At 43.0% G+C, this 27,711-nt stretch overlaps 2 protein-coding genes across 2 annotated transcripts; one reads left to right on the top strand and one right to left on the bottom strand.

Annotated features, from left to right (window-relative positions):
- Nucleotides 1-554: 554 nt before the first annotated feature.
- Nucleotides 555-5,649, top strand: LOC124665163 (AP-1 complex subunit mu-2). The gene is made up of 11 exons (XM_047202565.1): nucleotides 555-701; nucleotides 798-947; nucleotides 1,023-1,085; nucleotides 1,202-1,378; nucleotides 1,469-1,572; nucleotides 4,190-4,297; nucleotides 4,377-4,473; nucleotides 4,577-4,674; nucleotides 4,763-4,904; nucleotides 4,979-5,101; nucleotides 5,197-5,649. The coding sequence occupies exons 1-11, from the start codon at nucleotides 573-575 to the stop codon at nucleotides 5,293-5,295; spliced, it is 1,290 nt and encodes a 429-aa protein (XP_047058521.1). The 5' UTR covers nucleotides 555-572; the 3' UTR covers nucleotides 5,296-5,649.
- A 5,804-nt stretch (nucleotides 5,650-11,453) lies between these two features.
- LOC124660485 lies at nucleotides 11,454-12,142 on the bottom strand. Its single transcript, XM_047198301.1, has 2 exons — nucleotides 11,987-12,142; nucleotides 11,454-11,882 (listed from the first exon to the last, which is right to left on the bottom strand). The coding sequence occupies exons 1-2, from the start codon at nucleotides 12,140-12,142 to the stop codon at nucleotides 11,454-11,456; spliced, it is 585 nt and encodes a 194-aa protein (XP_047054257.1).
- Between the last annotated feature and the right edge of the window lie 15,569 nt (nucleotides 12,143-27,711).

Below are 27,711 nucleotides of genomic sequence, written 5' to 3'. Positions count from 1 at the left end.
CATAATCGTTAATTTTCTGTTATGATTTGTGCTAGTCATGAGTTGCAACACAAAAATACTTCAGTCTGTTAAATTGATTCACGATTCGTGCTATTCATGAGTTACAGTACATGTTGCAGCTGTATTCGATAACCGTAGAATTACTTAATTATCACTCACGTTTAATTATTACAATGATGATAATAAGGTTTTGTAAATTTCACTTATATTTCATTTCGGTTTTGTAGTGTGAATTTTGATCTAAAATTTGCACTAGAAAGAGATCCCGATGTCGTTTGCCTCGGCAAAAAAACTTCCACTAGGCAAGGAACATCTGGGGGTCCATTTTGCAGTGGAACCGAGGAAAAATCAGCCGTACCCTTCCCGGTTGCCCCTCGTCACCCACTCACCCCCTTCATTTCCGACTCCCCCACGATCCCCGCACCCCGACCCCGATCCACCTCCCACCGCCGTGATCCGGCGAGCCCCTCTCGCCCGGCCGCAGCTACCGCCCGGCATGCCCGTCGGCCGTGAGTAGGCACGACGATCCAGATCCGGCAAGCGACTGAGAGATCCCGCCGCGCCGGGCGCCGATGGCGGGCGCGGTGTCGGCGCTCTTCCTGCTCGACATCAAGGGCCGCGTCCTCGTCTGGCGCGATTTCCGCGGCGACGTCACCGCCATCCAGGCCGAGCGTTTCTTCACCAAGCTCCTTGACAAGGAGGTAGCAACCAACCCCTCTTGCAATCCTAAACGCCTCTATTGCAGCATGATAAAGATCCTTGCTTTGACTTTGCGCTAAGTTGCTGTGATCGGGCAGGGCGATGCGGAGGCCTACTCGCCGGTGGTCTACGACGACGCGGGAGTCACCTACATGTTTATACAGCATAACAATGTCTTCCTCCTCACCGCCTCCCGCCAAAACTGCAACGCCGCCAGCATTCTCCTCTTCCTCCACCGCGTTGTCGATGTATGAACGCCCGACTCATCTCCGCAGTGCCACATTGAGCACCATTTCATGTACTTTCTGCGTGTGCACGTGTAGGTGTTCAAGCACTATTTCGAGGAACTGGAGGAGGAATCACTGAGAGATAACTTTGTCGTCGTGGTATGTAACTGTTTGTGACAGGAATTGGGTTTGGAAGGCATGTTATTTTCAGTTGCTTCGAGCTTTCTATTGCTGTGATTTGACTCATGGTTTCTTGTATATTCTTCTGTGTATAGTATGAATTGCTTGATGAGATGATGGATTTTGGGTACCCACAATACACAGAGGCAAAGATCTTGAGCGAGTTCATCAAGACAGACGCTTACAAGATGGAGGTCTCACAGAGGCCACCGATGGCCGTAACGAATGCTGTCTCGTGGCGGAGTGAGGGGATTCGGTACAAAAAGAACGAAGTAAGTTTTTTCATTCTTTGCTTCCTCTTTTAATGTCGCCTGGTAGGTTCTGATGGTTCTTGACATGCTGCCAATCATCCTCTTTTCCAGGTATTCTTGGATGTAGTGGAGAGCGTTAACATTCTTGTTAATAGCAATGGGCAGATTGTGAGATCAGACGTTGTTGGCGCACTGAAAATGCGGACATATTTGAGGTCAGTTCGCAATACTATTTTGTGGAAATAATGACAGTATGACAGTCTGAAATGCTTCTGTTGACTGGTTCGATATAGTTCACTTTGCTAAAGAGGAAGATATCTTACACAGTATCTCACAGATAAATGAATCATTTGGACACATTTCTGTGATCTTATAGAATTCCATGTATCATACAGTTAAACATTTTGATTGATGATCTAAGTGAAGTAAGTGCATATTTGTTGGCACACCATACTAGATTTGTTTCTTGTCTTTGGGCATGGAGTGTTCTGAGCGAGTATGCTAGTATACATGCGCCTATTATGCCCACACATGAATCTATGTCTTAGTTAAACCTTAACGATACTTCAGTCAATGATTTCTCTGACTATCTGTCATGTCTTTCATGGCTTTCACATGTGTATTGATTTCTGTACACAACCTTGTATTTGTGTTCTAAAACCTGGTCCTGCAATAAAAAAAATTGCTGATGAAAGCAGAAGTTCCATCCTAGTAGGCTCTTCATCTATTATGTGCAGCACAATTCTTGTACTGAATAACAGAGAACCCACTAAATGCCTTGTTACACAGACTGGAAAGAAATTCAAAGTTAAGCTGTCTTTGTCATGTTTCAGTGACAAATCGATAAGCCTGTTCAATTGATGTTTGGAACAATGGTGTACATAACTGTGCTATTGGTCTTGAGACTTCATAGTTTACCTAAATAAATGTTATCATTTTCATTGGGGATCTGACAATTAGGAGTTGGTAAATTGATTACTTCAGTTGGTTTGTAGCTGCACCATAATCATCGTAAAACAAGTAAGGTAGAACTGGGATTGATACATCTCTGGTGCTCATAAAACAAGTTAACAAGGATTGAGAGTCTAAGTGTCGAGTCGAGTAGCTAGGGTACGACTCATAGACTAGTCGTGACTATGGGTCGTTCACTAGCTAGTATAAAAAAAATGAATACCATACTACTAAACCACCAATATCATCATAAACATAAATGGTCCTTGGACTTTGTTGTTATCGTCTTAGGATCTATGGATGGATCATACTGCTCAACAGCTGCATCTGCAGCAACTTCTTGTCATACCTCTGTCTGCGACATGATGCTAGCATGATATGGCTGTAAGAGAGGAAATCACAAATCAAATCGATAGTTCAGCACAGAGAGGATTGGAAGGAGTGGAAAGAAAAGGAGAACACCACAAGGAAAGAAGGACAGCAGATGAGAAAGATCACACAACTACGGATGGTGGCAGCAACAGCCAGCATTGTGGCAATCAGTGACGCCGGCAGTCGGTGGCCAGGCTAGGGCTCAATACCCAGGAGGCAACTTTCTCTGGAGGCTGGAAGGTGTTCTAGTGCATCGAAGGGACTAGGGTTCAGTGTGCAGCCGTAGGCATCCTGGACTAGTCGAGGTTAGTCGGTGACTACTCAACCACTCACACCAGTCGAGTTGAAGTGCCCAGACAACACTTAAGTTACAATTGGTGGGTCAGCTGGTCAACTCTTAATCATTATAAGCTAAACTACGTAATCAATATCAAAAAAGAAAGTTGAATGTACCAAACGTGGTACTGAAAGATGAGTACACTAGCGATATTGGTTTTGCAGCTCCCTACTTTATTTGAAGTAAACAACGACAACAACAACAACAAAACCTTTATTCCCAAACAAGTTGGGGTAGGCTAGAGGTGAAACCCATAAGATCTCGTAACCAACTCATGGTTCTGGCACATGGATAGCAAGCTTCCATGTGGCTCTTTCCATGGCTAGTTCTTTGGTGATACTCCTTTACCGTGGACCTTACAATTAGGAGTTGGCACCTATTGCTCTGCACCATAATAATCATAAAGTAAGTTATAGTAGAAAGGGAGTTCTATATCTCTGGTAATTGTAAAACAGGTTAATTCCAGAAGTTACTAAATATAATCACTATTAATTTAGAAAGTTCAAAAATGTCCAAATGTGGTACTGAATTATGAGTATGCTATGCTTGTACTTGTCAGGTTGATGATGTCTGTACTCTGTATGCACCATATATATCTTGCATTCCACAAAGGTCCTTCAACCATAAAGTTAAATGAATTTGAAGGCAGGCGCAAATAATCCCTTACATTCTTAGGTCTTAAAATTGATATTGCTTCACATTACCAATTTAAGACATTTGATGCTTTGGAAATGTGAAGCATTGCTCGAATATCATGGCTCGTTTTGAAATTAATATATCACAAATGACACTACTACCTCCGTTTCAAGGAATAAGGCGCCCTCGTTTTACGAGCTTTTTGTTTGACCAAGAATTACTTTAAATAGATAAAGATTGTTTGTATGAAATTAGCATCATTAAAAAGTATTTTTCAATACGAATCCAATGATACTATATACATATAATATAATTAAGATTTTGTTGCTCAACTTTTATGGTCAAAGTTCGTCTTGGAATACGTGTGCGCCTTATTCCTTGAAACGGAGGTAGTAGTTTATAGGGTGCCAGACTTGCTTAAGGTCTATTTATCTTTCTTACGAGTTTTCCTTCCATCTAACTATATTTGCTATCGATGTTTCCTTTTTCAAGATAGACATGTATAACGCTACTAAACCTGAAATGTTTTCAAACAGTGGAATGCCCGAGTGCAAACTTGGGTTGAATGACAAAGTTCTTTTGGAGGCTCAGGGTCGAGCAACTAAAGGGAAGGCAATAGATCTTGATGATATCAAATTTCATCAGTAAGCAACAATATTGCTTTTTCCCATCAAGTTTGTTATGTCAAGACTTGAGCATGACCATTCTCTATTCTGCTACAAGGTGTGTACGATTGACCAGATTCGAGAATGATAGGACTATATCATTCATACCTCCAGACGGATCTTTCGATCTAATGACATACAGGCTCAACACTCAGGTTTTTCTTCTTAATCGTATTTTACAATCACAAGAGACTTCATTTATACTTGAAATTTTTCGTTTTTGTCTCATTTTCATGTGCTTGCCCTTATGCTATTTAGGTGAAACCTCTTATCTGGGTGGAAGCGCAAGTTGAAAAACATTCAAGAAGCCGGATAGAATTCATGGTTAAGGCAAGAAGTCAGTTTAAGGAAAGAAGGTCCGTCTGCATTTTTTTTTTGGTTTGCTCCTGTTACACTTGCGACATTTTGGAAAATAATAGTATTTTTCTTCTTCTTCATTTCCAGCACAGCAACAAATGTTGAAATTGAAGTGCCTGTTCCTTCAGATGCCACAAACCCAAATATAAGAACTTCAATGGGTTCTGCTGCATATGCCCCTGAGCGAGATGCAATGGTCTGGAAAATAAAATCATTCCCTGGTGGCAAAGTGAGTATGACCGATTCCATTGGCTTCTTTGTTGCTACTTCAAGTGTGCTGATTTTCTGCATCTGCTCTCTTAGGAGTACATGTGCAGAGCAGAATTTAGTCTACCAAGTATAACTGCAGAAGAAGCGGTCCCTGAAAAGAAGGCACCAATACGAGTGAAATTTGAGATACCATATTTCACTGTATCGGGTATTCAGGTAATTAGATTTTGCAGTGTTAGAAATTTGCTATATTATCATTGGTGCCGTTTCATTTTTCTCAAGTAAAAAGTATGGGATTTTGTATTTTATAGGTTCGATATCTAAAGATCATTGAAAAGAGTGGGTACCAGGCGCTTCCCTGGGTTAGATACATTACAATGGCTGGTGAATACGAACTGAGACTTCTCTGAATTTTCTCTGGCCTGTCCACTAGAAGATATCAATGAGAGGCTCTGGGGATACATAGTTCTTGCTCGTTACAGCGTATAGATGGCATTGGGAAATGGACATGGAAGTCTTATCCCAAGAAGCTCTACCGTGCAAGGTTTTTTTGGTGGCTTGTTCATCCTGGTTACTGTAAGTTACACATCAAGTACAGTTTTGAAGAAACAAACACTGTTTTCCTCTTGAGTTAACTTGTATCATTATTGATTTATTATTTTTGGTGCTAAACTTGTTATTTATTCCCTTTTGTACTACACAAAAATCTCGAGCTGATTTGAGATGAATGAAATGAATACTCGTGAAACAGTAATGTTTTTGAAGTTTAGGTTGAAAGTATGCAGGACTTCAAACATCTCCAGCAGTCCACTCATCTTTTTGTGCCCCTAACAGACCTATTTTTTTTCTTTGACATCTAATAGACCATTTTGGGTGCCTACTTATTTTTCCTTAGCATCTACTTTCACCCTCTTTTACAGCTATCTCCCTATTCTCAGATCACTATTTCTCTTCAGTTTGTGGATACAGACTCAAATAGGTGTATATTTTGACACCTTAATAATTTAACCCTTAATACTACTACTGCATACATTTGAACAAATATTCGGATGCGTAATTTGTTAGCACAACAATTCAAATTCAGTATATAGTTCAACTAAATTACATGTAAATAAACTAAACCTTGACACTATGTCTGCCACAATTGTTCGACAAGATCATCTTGAAGTTCCTTTTGCCCCTGCTTGTTTTCAATCCTTCGATGAATGTCAATGAACTCTTATGAAGCTGATCGTGCACAGGTATGGTAGTCGTTTTCACATGGTCGTATTTGAAGTTTCCATCACGACTTTGCTCATTCTCAATGATCATGTTGTAAATGTTACATAAGATGTTGTAATGTTTTAGAGGTTGCGCATTGATGGTTAGCTCTCCCTGGTCATCACATAATCATCAACGATGTCACCTGGAACACCATAAGGCGTCAATTCCATAGAAACCCAAAATATGCATGAAACACAGCTAATCATAGTATGGGGTAATCAGATGGCAGTATCATGGTGAGAAAGATTGTGTGTTCAGGCAAAAACAAGAGATATAAATTTTTGGTGCTGCATAAAGGAACACAAGAGGGGGACTATGTGTTGCCCGGTAGCATGTAGCGGTTCAGCAGCACGCGAGATTGCATATAGTGACACGAAAAAGAAGGGTATTGAGGAGGAGGGTAGAGAGGCCAGTGACGAAACAGTCCCACGGGACAGTCGAGAATGAGGAATGGAGTAAGACCTAGCGGCTATTAATCATGTCGCCATGGAGGCGCACTGGACGAGGAGCCTGTGGTGAGATGGGCTTTGATTGTTTGATCACTTATGTTCTTCTTTGAGAGGAACGGCCTAGGCTTTTATTGATTGTTTAACAAAACATTTACGGGGATTCCCACTTCAGTTGGGGGATTTACAAGCCAAATACGCCTACCATAAACTAGAGTAGTAGGCTAGTAGCTGCTCTAGCAAGCCTGTGGGCCTTGCCATTTGATTCTCGCTGCTCATGCATGAAAGTAACATCTTAGAACAGCTCCTTTCTGGATAACACCTTGATAACCATGCAATATTTTCCAACGTCCCAAACCTCCGTTGATTTCCTTGACTACCGTGAGGCAATCCGAGGATACTTGGATATTGCTAAGTTGCAGGTCGGCGGCGAGGCTCAGCGCTTCCCATTGCTTCTAGTACCTCCGGGTCCATGAGTCCATCAATAGCAATGGACGAATCACCCAAAAACACACCCTCGGGCGGTGTACGATGACCTACGATGGGTGGTCCGGTGAAGGTCCTATTCCGCGCTTGTCTTGCGTATCTCCTCTCCGAGGCTCGTCGTCAGAAGCGGAGCTGTCGATCTCTCTCCGAAGAGCCATCTGTTTGGTATAGGCCGGCTTGAGCTTCTTAGCTTTTGTGGGTAGCCTGGGTGGCTGGGTGTGCCCTTGTGGCGGAGTGTGTGGTTTGGGTGTGCTATGGCACTGTTGTTGTTGGTTTTTCGGTTTTCTCCTAAAAATCGGACACCTTCTACTTAATGAATGAATAATGAATGAATGGGGTAAATTTTTTGCCTCCGTTTCAAAAAAAAAACACCCTTATCATTTCTTCATTTCTGCAAATCACACTGAAAGCTCCCTTGTTCTCTGTCTTGGCAATGGCACCATCAACATTGATTTTGACCTTGCCCATGGAGGAGGTGTCCATGCAGCACGTACCTATACTCTAGTAGGTAATTTGACTTCCTGCTTTCGCACATTTTTTTCGATAAAAGGAATATATTAATATCAGAATATACTAATTATACTCAACCTCTGCAACAACGCAATATCCTAATAACATTACGGATGCAAACAACCAAAAAAGAGAAAAAGAAAACTAAGAAATAAAAGCCCCGCTACAGTATCCTAGCCCTAGCAACAAAATACATCCACCACCAAGACAACACCTGAAATTCGGACTCTTCAAAAGTAACGGCTCCAAGAAGGGAACAGTACACCAGCATCGTCGTCGTCCGATTTAAGATCTTAGGTTTTCACCCTGAAGATAGTCTCCGCTCTCAAAACAATGCCTTCAACAAGGACATTGCCACGCACAACCTGTAAAGGCCAGACCTTGAGTTTTCACCCTGAAAGGTAAGACTCCAAACTTTACATGTGCTGCCGCTCCCACTTTCATACCACTGTTGCGAAGTTCGGAACACCAAGCAAGCCCCTCAACAGCGCAAAGACTTGAAACTCCATTAGCTGGTCCTCCAAATCCGGACTTCATGATATTCTCTTCTTCTGACTTCACCATGGATCAGCTGTCACTTGGTGTCAACATAGAAAAGAGCTTCGCGCAGCACCCTCAGAAACCAAACAGTCGGAATAAATGCATGGGCGCGCACAACCGAATACCACCGATCCATCAAACTCCAGGCAATAGAAACACTGTTACATTCGCCGGCGGTGCATTCCGGAACTCAACACTCCGGCCAGATCATGAAGGGAAGGCCTCCGGTAGGTCTTCATCTCTGCCCAAGAGAGACCCTAGGACCACCGCCTTTATTCAGGTCGGGCCCCCACGCCGGCGACCATCCCAGGCTGGCCATGGTTGCCACCGGAGACACCAAGCAGATCGCGTAGTCCGAAGACACCTCACACGCCTGGGCACCGCCGCAGCCGAAAGCCAGCCCTCCACTTCCGGTCGCCGAGAGGCGAGGAGAAGGGGACCTAGGGTTTCCCCTTGCAGCCCGCCCCCACCCCTCCCTCTGCCATCGGTAGGGCACTCCACCACCTCGTCGTCCGTCATGGCGTCACCGAGCCAAGGCCAGGCGCCGGCATCGTGGTCCCCGACGAAAGGGCCGCGCTCCAGCCCGAGGAAGACGACCCACGCCCGACCTCCACGCGCGAGATGACGAAGAATCCCCGCCGCCGCCGGCGCTGGCCGGCCTTTGCCAGACCGCGCCCCCTGGCGGCAGCGAGGGAGGGGAGGGGAGGGGGAGAGGAGGGAGGCGGCGACAACGGGGTAGAGTTCCCCCCGGCGCCACGCGGGGGCGGCTCGGGAGGACGGGTCAAACTGGTCCAGCCATCTCAGTAATAAGATCCTCCTGGTATTGAGTAATGAAACTATGGGTTGAGAGAGACGATTGATATTCTTCCTTATGGATAATCTTCCTTCGTGTCCACCATATAGCCCAGAGAGTAACGAGTACCTCGACGAACTTCTCCTGTCCCAACACCTTGCTGAGAGAGAATAACCATAATTTCGGATCATGTGTTTCGTCAGCGAAAAGTGGAAGAGTTACATCATCATCTTTCAAGGCCCAGAATGATCTTGCCATGTGACAGTCCAACAAGGAATGTCTCTACGGATCTGTTTCCAAATTGCAGACCGAACATACTGCTGACATTGTCATGTGTCTATGCTCACGAACCTCGCCTGTTGGAAAACATGATCGTGCAAGTCGCCATGCAAAAATTCTCAGTTTTGAAGGTACCTTTACTCTCTACAATTTCTGCCAATTCTTCTCATCCAAATCAGAGTTAGAAGACTTTGTCGGACCTTCCAAAAAGTGTTCTCTTCTTTGCTTCGTTTCCATGGTCATGCACTCATGTGATACGCTGACCGAACTGAAAAACCCCAAGATTTGTCATGGTGCCATGCCCAAAAGACAGCCCAAAAGTCCGGCTGTGCTATATAGCTGATTGGGATTTCTTTGATGACATCCACATCCATTATATCGGAAGAAAATACTCCTCTAGCTTCTGCATGTTCCAAGTTCTTGTTGCTGAAATCAGAAAGTCTGAAACCAACATGGGAGGGTTAATCTTGGTGCAAGCATAAGGTCTAAGGCAATGGTCCCGAGGGATCCAATTGTCGTTCCAGCAATTCGTAGTAGAACCATCCCCAATCCTTTTTTATCAACCCATGCCGCAACATATCTCGTCCTTCACACATGGATCGCCAGATCTGCGAGGGCCGCGATCCCAAAGGTGCAAATAAAACAATACTGGGATCTGCTCATGGGCTGGGTCATTGGTGGTGAGTATACGTACCTAGTAAACAGAAAGTTGTCACCACCTTTGGATTAAGACAAGAATGCCATTTCCATTTATTCCTTGAACAAAGTAGTCAAATTGGCCTTCCACAGCTCTCACTAGCGCATGAAGAGCTCCCTTGACATTCAAAACGTCCTCCCAAATTTAGCTTCCATGTACGAGGGGATACCTAAAGTAGTCAGAATGCATCCAGCCGTGTTCAGCGTACCTATCCCACTTTGAACACGCCCTGGCACTGATCCACCGTGCCTCTTTCTGCCAGCCACGCCACTCATGCTCAACTTCCACAAGCCTAAATACCAAAATTTTGGACAAAATCACTATAGAAAATAGAAAAACACAAGACAAGACCATCGGTAATCCTAGGTGGCTGCCCGGGCTGAGGGGGTGCCCATGGCTGATACATTGATGTCTTCTTTGTTGGACAAAGAATCATCATCCAGTAAACACTATGTTAAGCTCAGAGTTAAATGCATATAGGGTCCTTCTAGAAACTCACTTTAGGCCATGTACAATGGTTGATAACGTCTTTTCTATCTTATTCCGCGGCATTTGGACAAGATGAAAAAACATAGCATACAATTGATCATCTCTTAAGTTATGTTTACTAATTATTCTTTGGATGCTCCTAAAATTATGAGGTTATCAAAATTAAACAAGAAATCATGCGAGTAAGAGAAGCATCTCACACAATAGCGAAAATGTCTTATCTTGTCTTACTAAGAGATTATCTCTTAGCTAACAGAAGACAAACCATTTTTTGGTTCATCCTTTTCACCTCAACAAAATTATCCTTTGTGACACCGCTAAGATAAAACCATTGTATTGGCCCCTAAGTACTCCCACCCGTAAAATATAGATATGTCACCCTTTTTTTTGTTTACCCACTTTAGTCCTAAGTCATGCCAACCATGAATATGACACTGACACGTGGACGGAAAGGGAGGCATCGACCACATGCGCGTGACACCGGCTAGGCCAACCACCGTGCACAAATGTAGTTATGCTATGTGACATAATGTAATTTTGTTTACATATTTTCTGCATCCATGTGTTTGTTTTTAAAATTATGCTGTGCTGGTTTTTGTTTTGAGATATTATCTGTTCCTACTTCCTACTGAAATTAATTGGTTACTGCTTCACTTTCTCGTCAAATTCATTTTCACGTAGCTTTTTTTAGTATTTGCACAAACTTTCTTGTTCTACGCCCAAGTTGGAAGCCAAAAGGATTTTAAGGTAATAGCTACGTTTATAAGCTGAATGAAAAAGAAGTTCTGTTCAAACAATTGAAGGAGTAACTTACTAACTTATTCTGAATACACCTTTCAGGCTGTTAGTCTGTCCCGGCGTCAGCTAAAGACAATTTATCTCTATCCACAAGTTACCTATGGAACGTAGTGCCCAGATGACAAATCTACATACAGAGCCATTTACACTAAAATACACGTAATTGTGGGAAATAATACTACATGCCAAAATCTGAATTAGAGTGTCCAATCTCAGGTGCATAGACCGGAACTCATGCACACACCGCTAGCCTGCAGCATCCACCACTCAGGGCTGCTTGATGGTGGCAGCCAGTTCGATGCAGTTGCTGACGAGGCGGGTGATGTGGCGCTGCGCGCCGGATATCGGCGACTTGAGCTCCGGCCGTTCGTCGAAGACGTCCTTGCAGTCCGTGGAGTAGGTGCCGGCGGCGGAAAGCAGCGACATGAGATCGTCATGGCTGCCTCCGTTCTTGAGCGTGGTCCGGGAGGTTTTGAGCGAGTCCACCAGCGATGCGTAGCTCTCCCTGCACGTCTGCAGCGACGACATCATCGCCCTACCCGTGGCCCGACCGCCTGACCTGATCGCCCCGTCCAGCCGCATCGCCGCCATGGCCGCCTTCGCCGCCGACACCCGCAGGGCCACGTCCAGCAGCTGCTTCGGAGTTGTCACCGCCGGCAGCGTCGCTAGCCTTCTGCACAGCGTCCTGTAGTGCACCTGCGCGCACGGGTGCCGTACACATGTGCATAGGTAAGAAGAACCGGCGCGCGTGCACATAAGGTACATACGTGCATTATAGGTTTTCACGGCCGGGTATGTACCTGTTGACATAAGGCTATGCATTCGTCGCAACTGTCGATGCCGATGAGGCGACGGCCACCTTCGCCGAAGGGGAGGAAGAGAGGGTGGATAGCACGGGCATCGGTGGACGCCGCCAAGACGGCGGCAAGGATCAGCGCGACAAGGAGTCGGAACATCGGTTTGGTCATGGAAGGAGAGGAGGTTACGTACGTGGGCTAAACAAGAGAGGTCGACGAGGACCCAAGAGGCTATAAAAGATCTTTCTTCTTTGTGTCTGAGAAGAAACCGGTGAAGTAGTGGTGGTGGTGAAGAGTACGGGACTGGAGTGGGAGAGAAAGCTAGCCGTAAACTTTTGCGGTCTAGTGGTTGGTTAGCCTTGGTTCTAGCTTCTTCTGTCCTTAAAACTGGCTTGAGTTGTTATTGTGTGGCAGTTTATGATGATACCTTATGCATGCCTGCATGGCAAGTGAAGTTGAACAAAAAAAAAAAAAATTGTCCAAGCACTACTTGGGGAAATGTCTTTCTACCTTGCACAGAGCTCCTTGCTTGGTAGCAGCGTTTTTTTATTGCATACCAATTCGATTCAGAATTCCCAAACACGACGAAACTAAGTGAAACTGTGCAACATGAATGGCAAAGCACGAAACTGGGTGAAATAGACGGACGAAACATGCACCCACATTTCTTTCTACTAGAAGAAAAACCATGCATGTGAGAGGCATCGCCAGGAGGCAGGAGAACACAAGTTGGCTCAGCGAGCGCAACTGCTAGCCAACTGTGCCACGCTCAGTTGCCAGATAGGCATATAATTAACACTCCACACATCTGGTGGAGTGGGGAGAGTTCGTCCACGACGTACGCTACGTTCACTAAAAAAGAACCGTTGAAGAAGATCTTTATGTTCTGTCTCAACTCTCAAGATTGTATTCTGTTCCAAAGCGAATCACTTGTTCTTGGCAACCAATGGGCTTATGTTAATATGAGTAGGAGATAAATTATACTGGTTGAACAGTACTTAACTAAGTAGATAAGCTCCAATTTTAAGAGATCGAAATTACTAGAATCAAGGGCTATAGGCGCCCGGTGGATACCCAGCCCATGAATCCAAATATAAAATGAAAGTCGTCGCTCAGCTTGACAGGTATCGATAATGCTCAAACAGAATCATGAATCTTCGCAGACCTGGGGCAAGGTACCATAGATGATTAAAACTAATCAGAGTGGCATAAGAGAGCAGGGGATTGGTGCGAAGCCTGAGATCTCATGTGAATAATTGGTTGAAGCAGCGGAGCATGGTTGCACTCACTCTAAACGACGTACCCTTCCGCACGATGGTCAGCGAGGAAATGTGAATAACAGTTTAAGCCATGAGGTGTAGGCGCTTTCCTAGATGTGGAACATTTATGTTCTTTCTATTTGACCTGAAACCGATTGATCTATCCATGAACATATTGAAGAGAGCTCTAACAGGCCTTGGAAGACCGAACCCATGAATTTGGCAAAAATATGTAGATAACTTGTTGCTAGGGATGCAAGGGTCGGATATAGCTAGGTTGCATTGCTTCGAAGCATCGTTAAATAAATTGAACAAAAGACATGAAAATACATAATAGGACCTGGTTGCACTATTCCTGAGGAGGTAGTTGCACTTCTCTATAAAATTCTACTACGGATAGCGAAAAAGTGAACCAACAAATAACTAGACGAAAACATGGGAAAATACATATAGCACCATGGTTAAACTTTTTGCGACAATTTAGTTTCACATTTCTATAAAACACAACTAGGGTATGGCGAAACACACATCCTACAAATAACAAGGAAAGGAGGCATGCCAAAAAAAAATACATATAGAAAAACAGAAAAGTGCAACACGTAAATAATCAGATTGGATAAGGGAAAAATCGACATGATCAATAGATCACTCACATCTTTACACTTGGGATGGACGCTGCCGAAACGCCCAAAGCCCGGCGCGATGTACACTTCCATCTACTTCATTGCTTGTTCTTTTCTTTTCCCAACGTCACTCGGCGAGTTTTTTTAAAGAAAAACTGCTTCTTTATTCATTCATTGCAAGAAAGATTTGAAGGAATGTTGAGCCCCTTAGATGGATCTAGAAACCAAACATGGCTCCATGCCAAAAGTGAAATAGCTAGGCTCGCTAGGGAGTGAGCCTCCATGTTCGATCTTCTGTTCTCATGGCGGAACGACCTGCCCCCTCTTGTGCTTGTTTCTTCTTTGATCTCACAAAGAATATGGCTGAAAAATCCCATGTTAGACCCTTGTATTAACCACCTCTATATAGTCGGATGCAATCATGTTGTGTTCTACATACAAGTCAGCTAGAAGGGCCAGAGCTTCCGTAAAGAGCGCGTTTACATCGGACTATGGGAAATCTCCTTGTGTATCACCTTTCGACGGGCATGCCAGATGGCCCAGAGTGTTGCCGGCATCTTGGTCAGATCCTCCCAAACAATTGAGCTCATCGTCGATAAGAGCCATTGCCAGGCTGATGGCTCCGTCGATAAGTTGATATGCTCCACGATCACTAGGCATGCAAGCACCCAGACATAGTGTGACAAGGCACTCTCCTATAGTGAGTAATTCTATGAGTTCTCTCGGGCTCACAAAGGGAACACACACACGACAACGCCATGCTCCTACGGTGGAGGATGTCTCGGTGACTAAACAACTTGTTTACCTCTTGTACACAAGCCCACACAACAATAAATATAAGAAAAAACAGAAAAACTTACGAATGAGAATAAGTCCCACAGGAACAAAACCCACATACTCAACAAAGACCAAAAAAGCACACAAGGCCACTATCCTCCTACACCATTGTCATTTAGCCCACCGAAGTGTACCCTGCCTCGATTCTTTCACACACGAGAGCATGTATTTGCATAGGGCGTGTTTAGTTAACTTTATCGATTTCTCGCATGCTTGAGTTGTCAGAATCATGATTCTGAATCGGAACGGAACATGTATGGTAGGATCGCAAATCGTAGGATCGCAAATCGTAGGATCTTAACTCTTAGAATCATAAGATCTTAGATTCTACTTAGCAGAATCGTTGAATCGTTTTACTCAATTTAGATCGTAAAGTCGTAGAATCGCATAGTAGAATCATGTTTCTGACAACTATGCGTGTAACATGGCTCCGTGGATCGTGTTTAGCTGCATGCACAACCTGGAGTTGCATGAATGGATAAATTGAATCTTGATGTTTGATTGAGTGCATTGTAAATTTTAGGGCTTTGCTAATGCAATCACATGTGTTGGTTGGGCGCAAGAGGGCAACGTGATAACCTCTACTTGAAGTGGTGAGATTACCAACCAGCACTTACGCACATCAAGTACACAAGTTCACCGACCATACCCAATTCACCAACATTGTCATAAACCAACAACCACACACTGTTTAACACCACATGATCTGACATGAACCATCTAGTCATCATCGATCATGGCATGGGAGGCCTCATGCTCTTCACATTTGGCAACCACCTCAACGAAAAAGTAGTTGAAGAAGGCCACCCTTAAGAAATATGGCTTCAGTAGCTTGAAAGTTACGAAGTAGCCTATCATGAATGCGAGATACCGCAAGTAGACAAGACCTTGAACAAAAGTTGCTCAGCAACCATACAAATTTCTACCCAACTAAGCCACACTCAGTTGCCAAATATAGTAGTACTTCATCTTGGGGAGTTGTGAAAGTTCTTCCATTGTGCTACTTTCAATAAAAACAATCGTTGAAGAAGAAGATGTATTAGAGCATCTCAATCTGTTTTCCCTAACGCCTTGTTTACTTATTTGATATTTTCACCCCAAGGGTTTGGGGATCGGTGGGGATTTGTTGAATCCCCCCATTTCACTCAATTCCCTCCAATCTCCTTAAATACATTCCCACCACAATACACTAGTATGGTCGGGAGCTTTTTTTATCTACACAAGTGGTTGCATTAGCCAATCCCTAAAATCTACAATGCACTTCAGATATAGCAGGCTAAGTGTGGAGATGGTGGCGGGGTAAACAGATAGCATGTTTCCCAATTGTTGCGCCCCATCAGTGTCTACTCTTCCCCATCTCGTTTTCTCCTATTTCTTTTCTATTCTACAACAATTTTATAATTTCTATGACTATAATCCAAATATGAATAATCCACACATATAATTGAACAAAAAATTGAATGGTGTTATATAATTTAAATGTTCTGCATTTAATTTCAGAATTTTGAAACATCCTAAATAGATAAAATGAACATCCTCACAACATGGTATTTCTAATACATAGAAACATAGTTCAATAAAAAAAAACTAAGGTTTCCAGTCACGCACAAGACTCGAAAGGCGGCCGAGCCATCATAGTGCGTCGCTTCATCTAGGTTGACGGGTCCATGCCGATGTTGAACGACACGACGTCGACCGCCTGCTCGGCTGGCCACCCGTTGGGGTATGCAACTATGTAGAGGGTGTGGCGAACATCATAGGCGGACAACAACAACGGCTTAGATCAAAATGGTTGTTGTTCGGTGGAAATTTCATTGCGGAACGACGGCCGGAGCGGCATGCGGCGTGGGGGGTGAGAAGATTCAATGGCCCCACTCCTGTGGACTCATGAGGTGTCCCCAAATTTGAGAAGATATAGTGGGAGAAGTGCTTAGACGAGGAAGATGACAAACGATGAACGTTTAGGGGCAACTATTGGGTCTTGTTTTTACCCTGATCTGCCAAAAACACAAATTGAGGGGGTTTGAGGTCAACCGTTGGAGATGCTTTGTCTCAAGTTTTATTCTGTCGAAAATCAATCCCTTATACTTAGCTAACCAATGGGCATATGTTAATATGATTAGGAGGTATGAATAGGCTGTCACCCATTTAACAAAGTAAATAAGCTCATATTTTAAGAGGTCGAGATTACTGGAAGGAACGGCTATAGGCGGCCAATAGATACCCATCCCATGAATCTAATACCGTATCAAATCAAAGTCGTCGCACAACTTGACAAGTATATATATATCAATAATGTTGAAACAGAATCATGAATCTTTCCAGATCAGAAGCAAGGGCACCTTGGGACAACTTAATCTAACCAGAGTGGCATAACAGTGACGCAAGTAAGTGCAGGGGATTGGTGAGAAACTATTGCCGTTGGGACACCGAGTTGCCACGTTCACCTGTTGGGAGGCACCGGTATGCCGGAGTCGAAGGCCAACCCATCCCCATCAGCTCCATGAAGCAGCAAGCCAATTGGATCCATGGGAGACTTTGGAGCTTTTGACAATTTGGCAGGAGCACGTTTTGTTGTCATCTAGCACAGCCTAGCTGCAGTCTACCAATACTGACGAAATGTAAAAAGACAGAACTTGCACCCACACGATTGATCGGAAACGAACGAAATCTTTCCAAGGGAATATATGCCTTTTGGCTTTTGTTACTACTACAAGGCGACAGAGTGCCAAACAAAACACTAGCTGAGAGCAAATACATACGGCTAAAACCATAAAAAGAATCGTTAATTCAGGATCTTTTCGTGCACACCACGAGCAAGGTAACCTCTGCCTGCTCCTAATTGCTGAAAGCATATTTGACAGCAAAAGAATCGCCTGACTTGAAGCTTATAACCAGCAACAGATGAGAGCACAAACTCTTGGGAGATCATGGCTGGTGCACCTGGTCGTTGGATCAGCTGGCTTCCGTACAGGCTGGGAATCCAAATGCTCTGAATCTAGACCACGAAGCACATTAATTCAACTGGTTTATTAGTGCTTTATCTGAGCGAAAAGCAAGGCAGTGACGCAAGATCCCAAAGTCAGAGGAAGAATCTTTCGTGCTCCCACGAACGGCATGGGTGACACGAGCTCACAGTATGAGAATCGGACCTACTGTGGTTGTTGTTGGATTGCAACTTGCGAGTAGTTGCAACATGTACAAAAGAATCTTAAACATGATGACGCGCCAACCTTTCAGTGCATCGATGTTACATAATCTCCTGTTCTTTTCCCGTTTTCTTTTAAGAACGGTATCACGGAATCTCGTAAGAATTGTTTAATTTGTTAGTACAAAAATATCGGCTATCCACTAGAGACATAATCCCCTTCTAGTTTGTTATTCAAGAAACGCAAGTCAATGCTTCCTTCATAGGACTCCTAGGACATGCGATTTTCAGCAAATTTTTTGGTCTACCTAGGGTACTGATAATAAGATTTTATGTGTGTGTGATGTCACTCACAATAAATTACATGTTTCAATCGTTCAAAGAAGAATTCTCGTACGGAGAATTGGCACATCAGAATTTTCATCCTTTAATCAAAGTTCACAACTGCAAACAAATAACCCTACTGTGACTATATGATCATGATATTTAAAACTTAGTGTAAACATATTTTAAAATTTGAAAAACCGGGAAAGAATTTTTACATGTGGATATCATATAGGAACATCACAAATATTCAATTTTGTATTTACGTTAAGCAATTGATGGAAAGGAGAACATCCCACTTGAAATTAAACGTACATCAAATTTCGATAAATAATTTGATGATTTATGTTATGTACCTAACGTGGCTAACTTTTTACACCATGTTATTTGTTATTTTTTCTCAACTTGGAGATTAGCTCAGCGATGTAGCATGCTTCTCTACGTGCTTCTCAGACACTTGTTTTCAGTGTTGTTTTGGGCATGGTTTGGTCGTGTGGTGAATGCAACAGCAAGATTATATGTGGTTTTGTCGCCCACCATTTTCCCCTAAACTTTTTATCTCATCCATTTTTTCCTTGAGAGCTCTGTGTCCCCGGCTACTCTCCCTGTTCTCTGGTGGCCTAGCTTGCTGGAGACGGCGTGGGAGAGGAAGCTAGCCTCCTATGTACAATTGTAGTGATAGAGCTAGGGTTTGGTCTAGCTGGTCTAGGTCTAGGAGTTGCCCATGTGGCTTATTGCATTGTGAAGTCTGGGAGAACATCATCGGATCTCGCATGTGGTTTTCAGTGAGGGGTAGTGGTGATACTGTTGGTCATGGTGCTCCATAGGATGGGACCGAAGATGGGGGGAAATACTACTCCTACATCTCCTGCACTAAATCTTGACAATGTCCAAAATATGCTTGATTTGGCCGGTCTAGCTCCGACGAGAGGCCATCATGGTGATGGAGACATCGGAGAAGATGATCTCCGGCCCAATATTTGATCTGTACTATGGGATATTTTGCAACATAAGTATCTAGGATTTCCTCAGCAGGAGACTTGCGATTGTCGGAGCCGTCTTGTCCCTTCTTTTGATGGCTGAAATGATGCCCTCCTCAGCAACTAGATGCTAGATGTTCTTCAATCTCCAGGCGATATGTCGATGTGGAGGCCATTCACCGGCTCTGTCATGGTGCTTCACATTGTCCTCATCTTATGTGGTGTGTTCCCGATGCAGACGATGTTTGCCAGGATGTTGAGTGGAGAACATCGACGTGGTGGCGAAGGATTCAGTTGCTTTTCTTTGTTATATGTTAGGATCCTTTATGTAAACTTGCAGGTCCTAGTAGCAACTTATGTTTTATTTCTGAACCTCCTTGTAATTTGTAACCTACCGATGAAAAGAATGCAGTAATCAGGTCATCCCACGGATCTCTTGAGTTGGCTAAGGGACTTTCAAACTTCAGTAACCCGCTCAATGCACTAACGTGTACGGTAAGACACATAAGAAATGCATGGATATTTAGTTTGAGTTCGACGTTCTCATGACTAGGATGTATGGTTTTGTTGGCTCAGAGAATGGGAGAAGGTAGCACAAGTCTGACTTGTACTTGATGTTGCTCTATGACTGGTGGGTCTTGAGCTTCGGGATGAAAACTCTAGGTCTAACCACCAACGGTTGTACCTAGTAGTCCACATAATTCCTACTTAAATGTAACACCCAACATTGCTTGGACTTCATCTCGTGGATGTAAAACCATAATCTAGCACTAGGGGTTGGATTTGGCGATTGCGGCACTCACATGTCGTATTTGAAAGAACTACCCTTGTAATCCTGGTGTTTCCAACAATGAGGCTTAATGTTGATGTATCTTGATGTGTGTATATGATTGTTAAAGCCTAGATTTGGGGATCATGTGTTATTTTAGTAACTTGGGTATGTGACATAGGTATGCCTAGCAGGACATGAGGCCCAGGAAAACCCGAAGCTTTGGAGGCCCAGAAGGCTAGAGATCTTCGGATAAGGGAAAGTAGAGTTGTAATAGGAGCATTGTATCAAAATAGGAAAGGCCCAATATGTCTCGGGTAGTTTGTAACTTGTACGACACGAAAAGCCTTGGCTCCACCTCCTATATAAAGGGGAGCCGAGGGAGAAACGAGGGATCGAATTTTTGTCAACAGAACCACGGTAACCTTTAGTCGAGCACCCTTGTCGGCTGAAACCTTCGAGATCTACTTTCCCTCTACTTCTTACGAAACCCTAAGTCTACAGTTTGTAGGCATTGACGAGTTAATCCCTCGTCAATTGACGCCGTCTGTGGGAATTGGAGGTCGCAAGTTGTGGTGACCCGGCATACCACTGCATGGTGTAGTATGCAAGTCTGATATAACACCAATGAAACACCGTTCCACTAGTGTTATATCGCTCAGAGTGGTACAACAGAAACATATGCGGGTCCAAGGTATGTCTATAGAATTACAACATTGACTCTGTTACATAAGATCATCACAGCCTCCTACTTTACAATGAGGTGAAACTGCAAATAAACTCCAGAAGAACGACACGTAGTCTAGTCTTATCATGACCTCTATTTGTAGAGTATTTAACTAGCTATAGAGGCTAAGAATAGATTCTAGCTAAATAGGAGCTAGGATTAGGAAACTAGTTCCTTTCTATTGCTAAGCTAGGTTTTATCCTTGTTGAATGTGGTGTTTTACTCTTCTGACAGGTTCATGTTCCTTGAAGTAATTGTTGACTCCTCGGTCTTCGATTTGCACTGTAGATCCTCCTTTGATGCCTCCATATCTAAGCAGGGGATTTAAGAGTGGGATGAGTACGAGCGTACTCAACAAGTTCATTATAGGAAAGAGGTGTTTAATGCACTAGCTACAACATTAGACCAGAACGTCTAATACCAATGCAGGTTTTCATAACCATTTCTTCAAAAGGTTGCTTTTATTCAGAAGAACTATGTCCGTCAGCCTTCACCGGTTTACTAGAACTTCATGGAGTTCCTTTCCGGCAGCGTTCGCAGTTCGAAGCCCGGAACAGGGAGTGACAGGTCACGATTCATTACACTCTGCAGAGGTGTGTTGCTTTACCCATAAGAGATCTTAACCTTGGTGCCAACCGAGTCTAGTTCTCGTCCATACTTCCTTTGGTGTGAGGCCCGGTATAAGGTCATTACCAATCATATTCCTCCGCTACCTCATACACCCACCCTTTGATGCAAACTCCGACCCTGGGTCCTCACCGGTGCTCTTATACCAATTAAGGACGGCCCCCGACCACGACAACAGTTCAGGTCTCTACCATGAACTCCTTCGCCGGGAGATGCAACCCATCATAGACCGCAATAACCGTGGGGACTTTAGGCTTCCCCAGCCCACCGCTTGCTCCTCGAGCGACAAGTGTCTACGGTCTCTGCCGTGTGGACTTTAGGCTTCCCCATCCCACCGCTTGCCCCCTTGGAATACAAGTGTCTACGGTAAAGCGCATCCGTTGATGTACATGAGGTGGAAATACAATTGACTATTCCGTCCCACTCCAGATCTTATGGTTAACACGAGTATTACGGCACAAGAATCACTGGACGACATTTGTTGTTTAATCCTAGATGGATATAAACCCTTGCAATGGAACCTCCACCATATCAACACGATCCATGGTTCCATTGCCCACCACATAGTCATATTCATAGTTATGAAAATAGTGGTTTTGCTTTTTATGCAATAGTGATAAACATAGTACTTTGCAAGTAATTTGGTAAAAATACTCAAATGACATGAGCAAGCGATGAACTTGCCTTTCTTGACTGCAAGATTATGCAGGCAAGGTCTTCGATACGCAATAACTCCAAATTCTGAAATAGCATCATCGTCCGGTAAGGACGATGTTTAAAAGATTGGCAAGGATGCAATAATGCATAAGTATGAGATGCAATCGCTCTAAGTGTGACCTAACCCCGATGATTTAGGATTAGTGAGTTGTAATGATTAGTTTTGGTTGTGTTGTACTTTTAGAGTGATTCTCAAACAAGGTTCTTATTCAGGGTTGTTTTGTTTTAGTATCATAAGCTAGTGGTAAAAGCATATAGTAGCAATCATACACACCAAGGAATAGTAGTTGTATAATAAGTAAAGAGCAGTTGTCAATTTTTAAGTCCTATAGTGCATGGTTGATGATTATTTATTATATAATTCAAAAGAATAACTTTTGAAGAACATGTTCTTTAATAAAGAACAAGTATGATAATTAGGTTTGTGGTTTTCTATGGTTTTCTATGGTTCTAATTGGTTTCTGGAGTAAGTAGTAGATGGATCACAACAAAGTTGGATTCATTAATAACTAGGGCTTGTATGGTTTTAGTGAAGCATGAGTATCTTAAGCAATTAATGGTTGCTATCATGGTGATATATCTTAGTGGTAATAAATAGCTAGGGTTTATAGGTCCTGTTAGGCAAGGTTGATGACTACTTCCTATTTACTTCAAAAGAATAACTTTTGAAGAACATATTTCTTAAACAATAAGAAGTATTGCAATTAGGGTTTATAGGTACAAGGTTTTCTACTGGATCCCTTAGGTAAGTAATAATTAGTTCCTAAATAGGATGGTTCATAATTGTCTTACACTAATAGGGTTCAGTGGAGTATGGTTAGGTAATGCAAGACAAGGGGCATGGTTGCTATTAGGGTTCATCACAAGGGTGTGATGCTAAATATGGATATTTAAGGTTGTTGCCTCTAGGTATAGGAACTAGGGTTGGTCCTATTTGATCATCTAGGCATGAACACATGTAATGCCAATGTATTAGAGATGGGTCTCTATTATTTTGTGAAGACATGGCAATTGTTTAGTTGTTACTATGGAGCTAGGAAAGTATCATGATCACATGTTCTAACCTAAGGTTTGGGTTAGAAGCAAATTAAGGTTCACATGAAATAGTGGACCTAGGTTTCTTGAATGGATTAGGGTTTTTAAGGTTCCAAATAAAATGATGGAACTACTACTTTATGTATAAAGGAACTAGGTTTCCTAATTATTATATAGTATTTAGGTTAATAACTTCATTATAAGATTGGAGTTATTAATAGTTTTGAAATAAAAATAATATTGAATTTGTCATATTATTATTTTTAGTGAATTAATAATTAAGGTAATTATGATTTAGGGTTTAAATCCCTCTAATCAGGATTTAACAAATTAACAAATAAAGAAAATTAGTTTTAATGTTTTCTTTATTTTCTTACTGTTTTTTTATTTAATTTGGAAAGTTTTGCTAATTATTGAATTTTAATTTAATTTAGGATAAATGAAAAGGCTTGATTAATAATTATTAAACAATTAAATTTTTATTGAAAATAAAAATTTCATATTATATTTTTATTGAATAGAGTTTACTTTTTTAAGAATTTTGATATTTCATTTACATTTTTCTGAGTTGAATTGAATTTTCTATATTCTTGCTAAGTTACAGCAATTTTCTAGAATTAAATTTAAATGGAAGAATACTAGATGTACCCGGTTATAACTACCCCTAGCCACTGACTAGTGGGCCAGAGCCCACGTCAGCTGTCACCGTGGCGCCGATGTGGCATGGCTCACGGTGGTCGGCGAGCAGTGGTGATTGTCGCCGGAGTTTGGCTACTCCCGAAGATGCACCATTATGCCTATTCGACTCAGCGCGTCACGGTGAGCATTATGGTGGCGGCGCCGCTCCCTAATTGCCACCGGAACGAAACCAGCAACGAGGTGCCGTGGCGGCGGACAGAGGTCTACGGCGTGGAGGTGCTATGATGCGAACCAGGATGCGATAGGGGGCTCTCGAGAAGCGGAAGATCACCTGGATGCTTCCCGGACTGTCACTGAGATCAATGGAGGACGGAGACGACGCGGCGGTCACCATTTCTCCCTCAGTACCGCGGAACGGAACGACGAAATTACTCCTCCTCCGAGCTCCCCTTGATGTGTGGCTGTACCAGATGATCGAGGACGTCAAGGCGCTCCTCCTGCGCTCATCGGCGGCCTCTGGGGTGGTCAGAATCACCGGGGCGAGATGGTTGCCGACGAGCTAGGGTTTTGGTATGGCGGCGAGGAAGAAGAAAAATGGGCGCTAGGGTTTGCTCTCCCGTATTTATATGGTCTTCAGTGGTCGTCGATGGACGCGGAAGTCCACATCGGCGGCCGGGACGTGGACCTCTGTCGGCGTCGAGCTGTCGAGCATGCTCGCGCCGAGGAAGACGGAGACGAAGACGAGTTCATCGTCTTCGCTCTTATCCGAGTGAATCGGTAAGTGGGCTGTCTGGGCTGCGACTTGGGCCGTGGTGCTGGGCTGCTCTGCAGGCTGCTGCTGGGCTGTGGTGGCCCGATAGGTATGCCCCTCCTCTTTCTTATTTTCTTTTCTGTTTTCTTTTTCTGTCTTGGATTTGCTTATTTAAATTCAGTTTTGAATTCAATCTCCTTTGTAGGATTTGCTTGTTTGAATTTCTGCTGGAATACATTCAAGGTACTTAAAAGATTGTTGTGGTGTATTAGCAATTTTAATATGGTTCCTAGAATATTGGTTGATTAATTACTATTTGGTTTTGAATTAAGTACCCATATGACATGAATTTGAATATCATCTTGGAAGGACTCAAAGTAGTTTCCAAGTGATATTGTTCTTATTTGATGATATGTAGGGTTTTGTTGGGTATTACTTTGTAAGGAACAAGCCACCAAGTAAGACTTGTTTATGGAGTTCTATTAAGTAAGTGACTAAGTGGCATGATTTCATGTGCTAAAATATCTCTAAAGACTTGATCTCTCCTTTGAGAATGTTTGTCACTTACACATGAATTTATGTGAACACTTATTTATTAAGGTCTTGTGAGGTTTATCTTAATTCTAATTCAAGTTTAATACTGGCACTATTATTTTAATAACACCTTGAAATACTTAGAGTAGGTATTACTCTCATCAGGGTTTGGTCTTGGTTATAATGATAAGTGGTTGATCGCCACTTATGGGTTTTAATTATAAAATATAGCACAAGGGTTTCTTATGTTCATGAATTGAAACATAAGATATTAATGAGGATGCAATTCTGGTTATAGAGATGAGATGCCACCATATTGCATTGGCTAGGTTTACTCTCCCCAATGCAATGATAAAATGGTTACTTGCTTAATATTTCATGTGCTCCTTTAGTTACTAAGGACTTAATAATTGGTTTTATCTGATTCCAATGGACTTCTATTATTATTATCCTAATCCATCATTAAAGTAATTAAAGTGGCTATGGTTCTCTTTATAGTTAACTTTGGTTATAGTGATGAATGGTTTCTCACCATATAAAGTATAGAGTTTGACTCTAAGGTTTTCTTATGTTTTTTAATTGAGGGATAAGTGGAATATAAATGTGGTAGGATTTTACTTATGATCACCAAGTGAATCACAAGTTAAGATTGGGATATAAGCTTAGGGTTTCTTACTAGTTACCTCCCTATGATTTCATGTGGTGAAGGATATCTACTTATCCTATTAGGATTTAACTTATCCTCACATACCTCAAGAGCATGATCATGGATTAGGCATGATCAACTTGTTCTTAATATCTCTACCTCAAGTTCTTAGGGTTTATGATCATCACTCAATTTATAATGATCAAGGTTTGGATTCCTAAGGTATCTCTCATTAAATAGGTTTCTCACTTCCATGATCAAGCATTGTCTTGATCAACTAAGGTATAGTACATCTAATTTAACTTCTTGAATGGGACTACTATGCATGGTTGCCTCATTAGTTTATATCCCAGGAGAATGCCTGAGATATTACTTAGGGTTCTGATACGTCTCCGACGTATCGATAATTTCTTATGTTCCATGCTTGTTTTATGACATTACCTACATGTTTTGTTCACACTTTATGATGATTTTATGCGTTTTCCGGAACTAACCTATTGACGAGATGCCGAAGTGTCAGTTCCTGTTTTCTGCTGTTTTTGGTTTCAGAAATCCTAGTAAGGAAATATTCTAGGAATTGGACGAAATCAACGCCCAGAGTCTTAAAACTCCACGAAGCTTCCAGAACACCCGAGAGCCGCCAGAGGGGGGCCACAGGGCCACCAGATGCTAAGGTGGCACGACCAGGGTGTGGGCCGCGCCCCCTGTTGTGTCATCGCCTCGTCGACCCTCCGACTCCGCCTCTTCGCCTATTTAAAGGTCCCTGACCTAAATCTTCGATACGGAAAAGCCACGGTACGAGAAACCATCCAGAGCCGCCGCCATCGCGAAGCCAAGATCTGGGGGACAGGAGTCTCTGTTCCGGCACGCCGCCGGGACGGGGAAGTGCCCCCGGAAGGCTTCTCCATCGACACCGCTGCCATCTCCACCGCCATCTTCATCACCGCTGCTGTCTCCCATGAGGAGGGAGTAGTTCTCCATCGAGGCTAAGGGCTGTACCGGTAGCTATGTGGTTCATCTCTCTCCCTATGTACTTCAATACAATAATCTCATGAGCTGCCTTACATGATTGAGATTCATATGATGATGCTTGTAATCTAGATGTCATTATGCTAGTCAAGTGGATTTTACTTATGTGATCTCCGGAGACTCCTTGTCCCACGTGTGTAAAGGTGACAGTGTGTGCACCGTGTGGGTCTCTTAGGCTATATTTCACAGAATACTTATTCACTGTTATGAATGGCATAGTGAAGTGCTTATTTATATCTCTTTATGATTGCAATGTGTTTTGTATCACTATTCATCTATGTGCTACTCTAGTGATGTTATTAAAGTAGTTTATTCCTCCTGCACGGTGTAATGGTGACAGTGTGTGCATCGTGTAGTACTTGGCGTAGGCTATGATTGTGATCTCTTGTAGATTATGAAGTTAACTATTGCTATGATGGTATTGATGTGATCTATGCCTCCTTTCGTAGCGTGAAGGTGACAGTGTGCATGCTATGTTAGTACTTGGTTTGGTTATGTTGATCTTTCATGCACTCTAAGGTTATTTAAACATGAACATCGAATATTGTGGAGCTTGTTAACTCCGGCATTGAGGGTTCGTGTAATCCTACACAGTTAGTGGTGTTCATCATCCAACAAGAGGGTGTAGAGTCTAGCATCTATCTATTTATTCTGTTATGTGATCAACGTTGAGAGTGTCCACTAGTGAAAGTATGATCCCTAGGCCTTGTTTCCAATACTGCTATCGCTGCTTGTTTACTGTTTTACTGCATTCGTACTGTCTGCAATATTACCACCATCAACCACACGCCAGTCCTGGACAGCAAAGCACTTTTCTGGCGCCGTTACTACTGCTCATATTTATTCATACCACCTGTATTTCACTATCTCTTCGCCGAACTAGTGCACCTATTAGGTGTGTTGGGGACACAAAAGACTTCTTGCTTTGTGGTTGCAGGGTTGCATGAGAGGGATATCTTTGACCTCTTCCTCCCTGAGTTCGATAAACCTTGGGTGATCCACTTAATGGAAACTTGCTGCTGTTCTACAAACCTCTGCTCTTGGAGGCCCAACACTGTCTACAAGAATAGAAGCACCCGTAGA

This window comes from Lolium rigidum, chromosome 6 (genome assembly GCF_022539505.1).
Source record: "Lolium rigidum isolate FL_2022 chromosome 6, APGP_CSIRO_Lrig_0.1, whole genome shotgun sequence".
NCBI classification, from domain to species: Eukaryota; Viridiplantae; Streptophyta; class Magnoliopsida; order Poales; family Poaceae; genus Lolium; species Lolium rigidum.
Note: the sequence above shows the minus strand (reverse complement) of the source record. Positions and strands in the feature narration are given on the sequence as shown.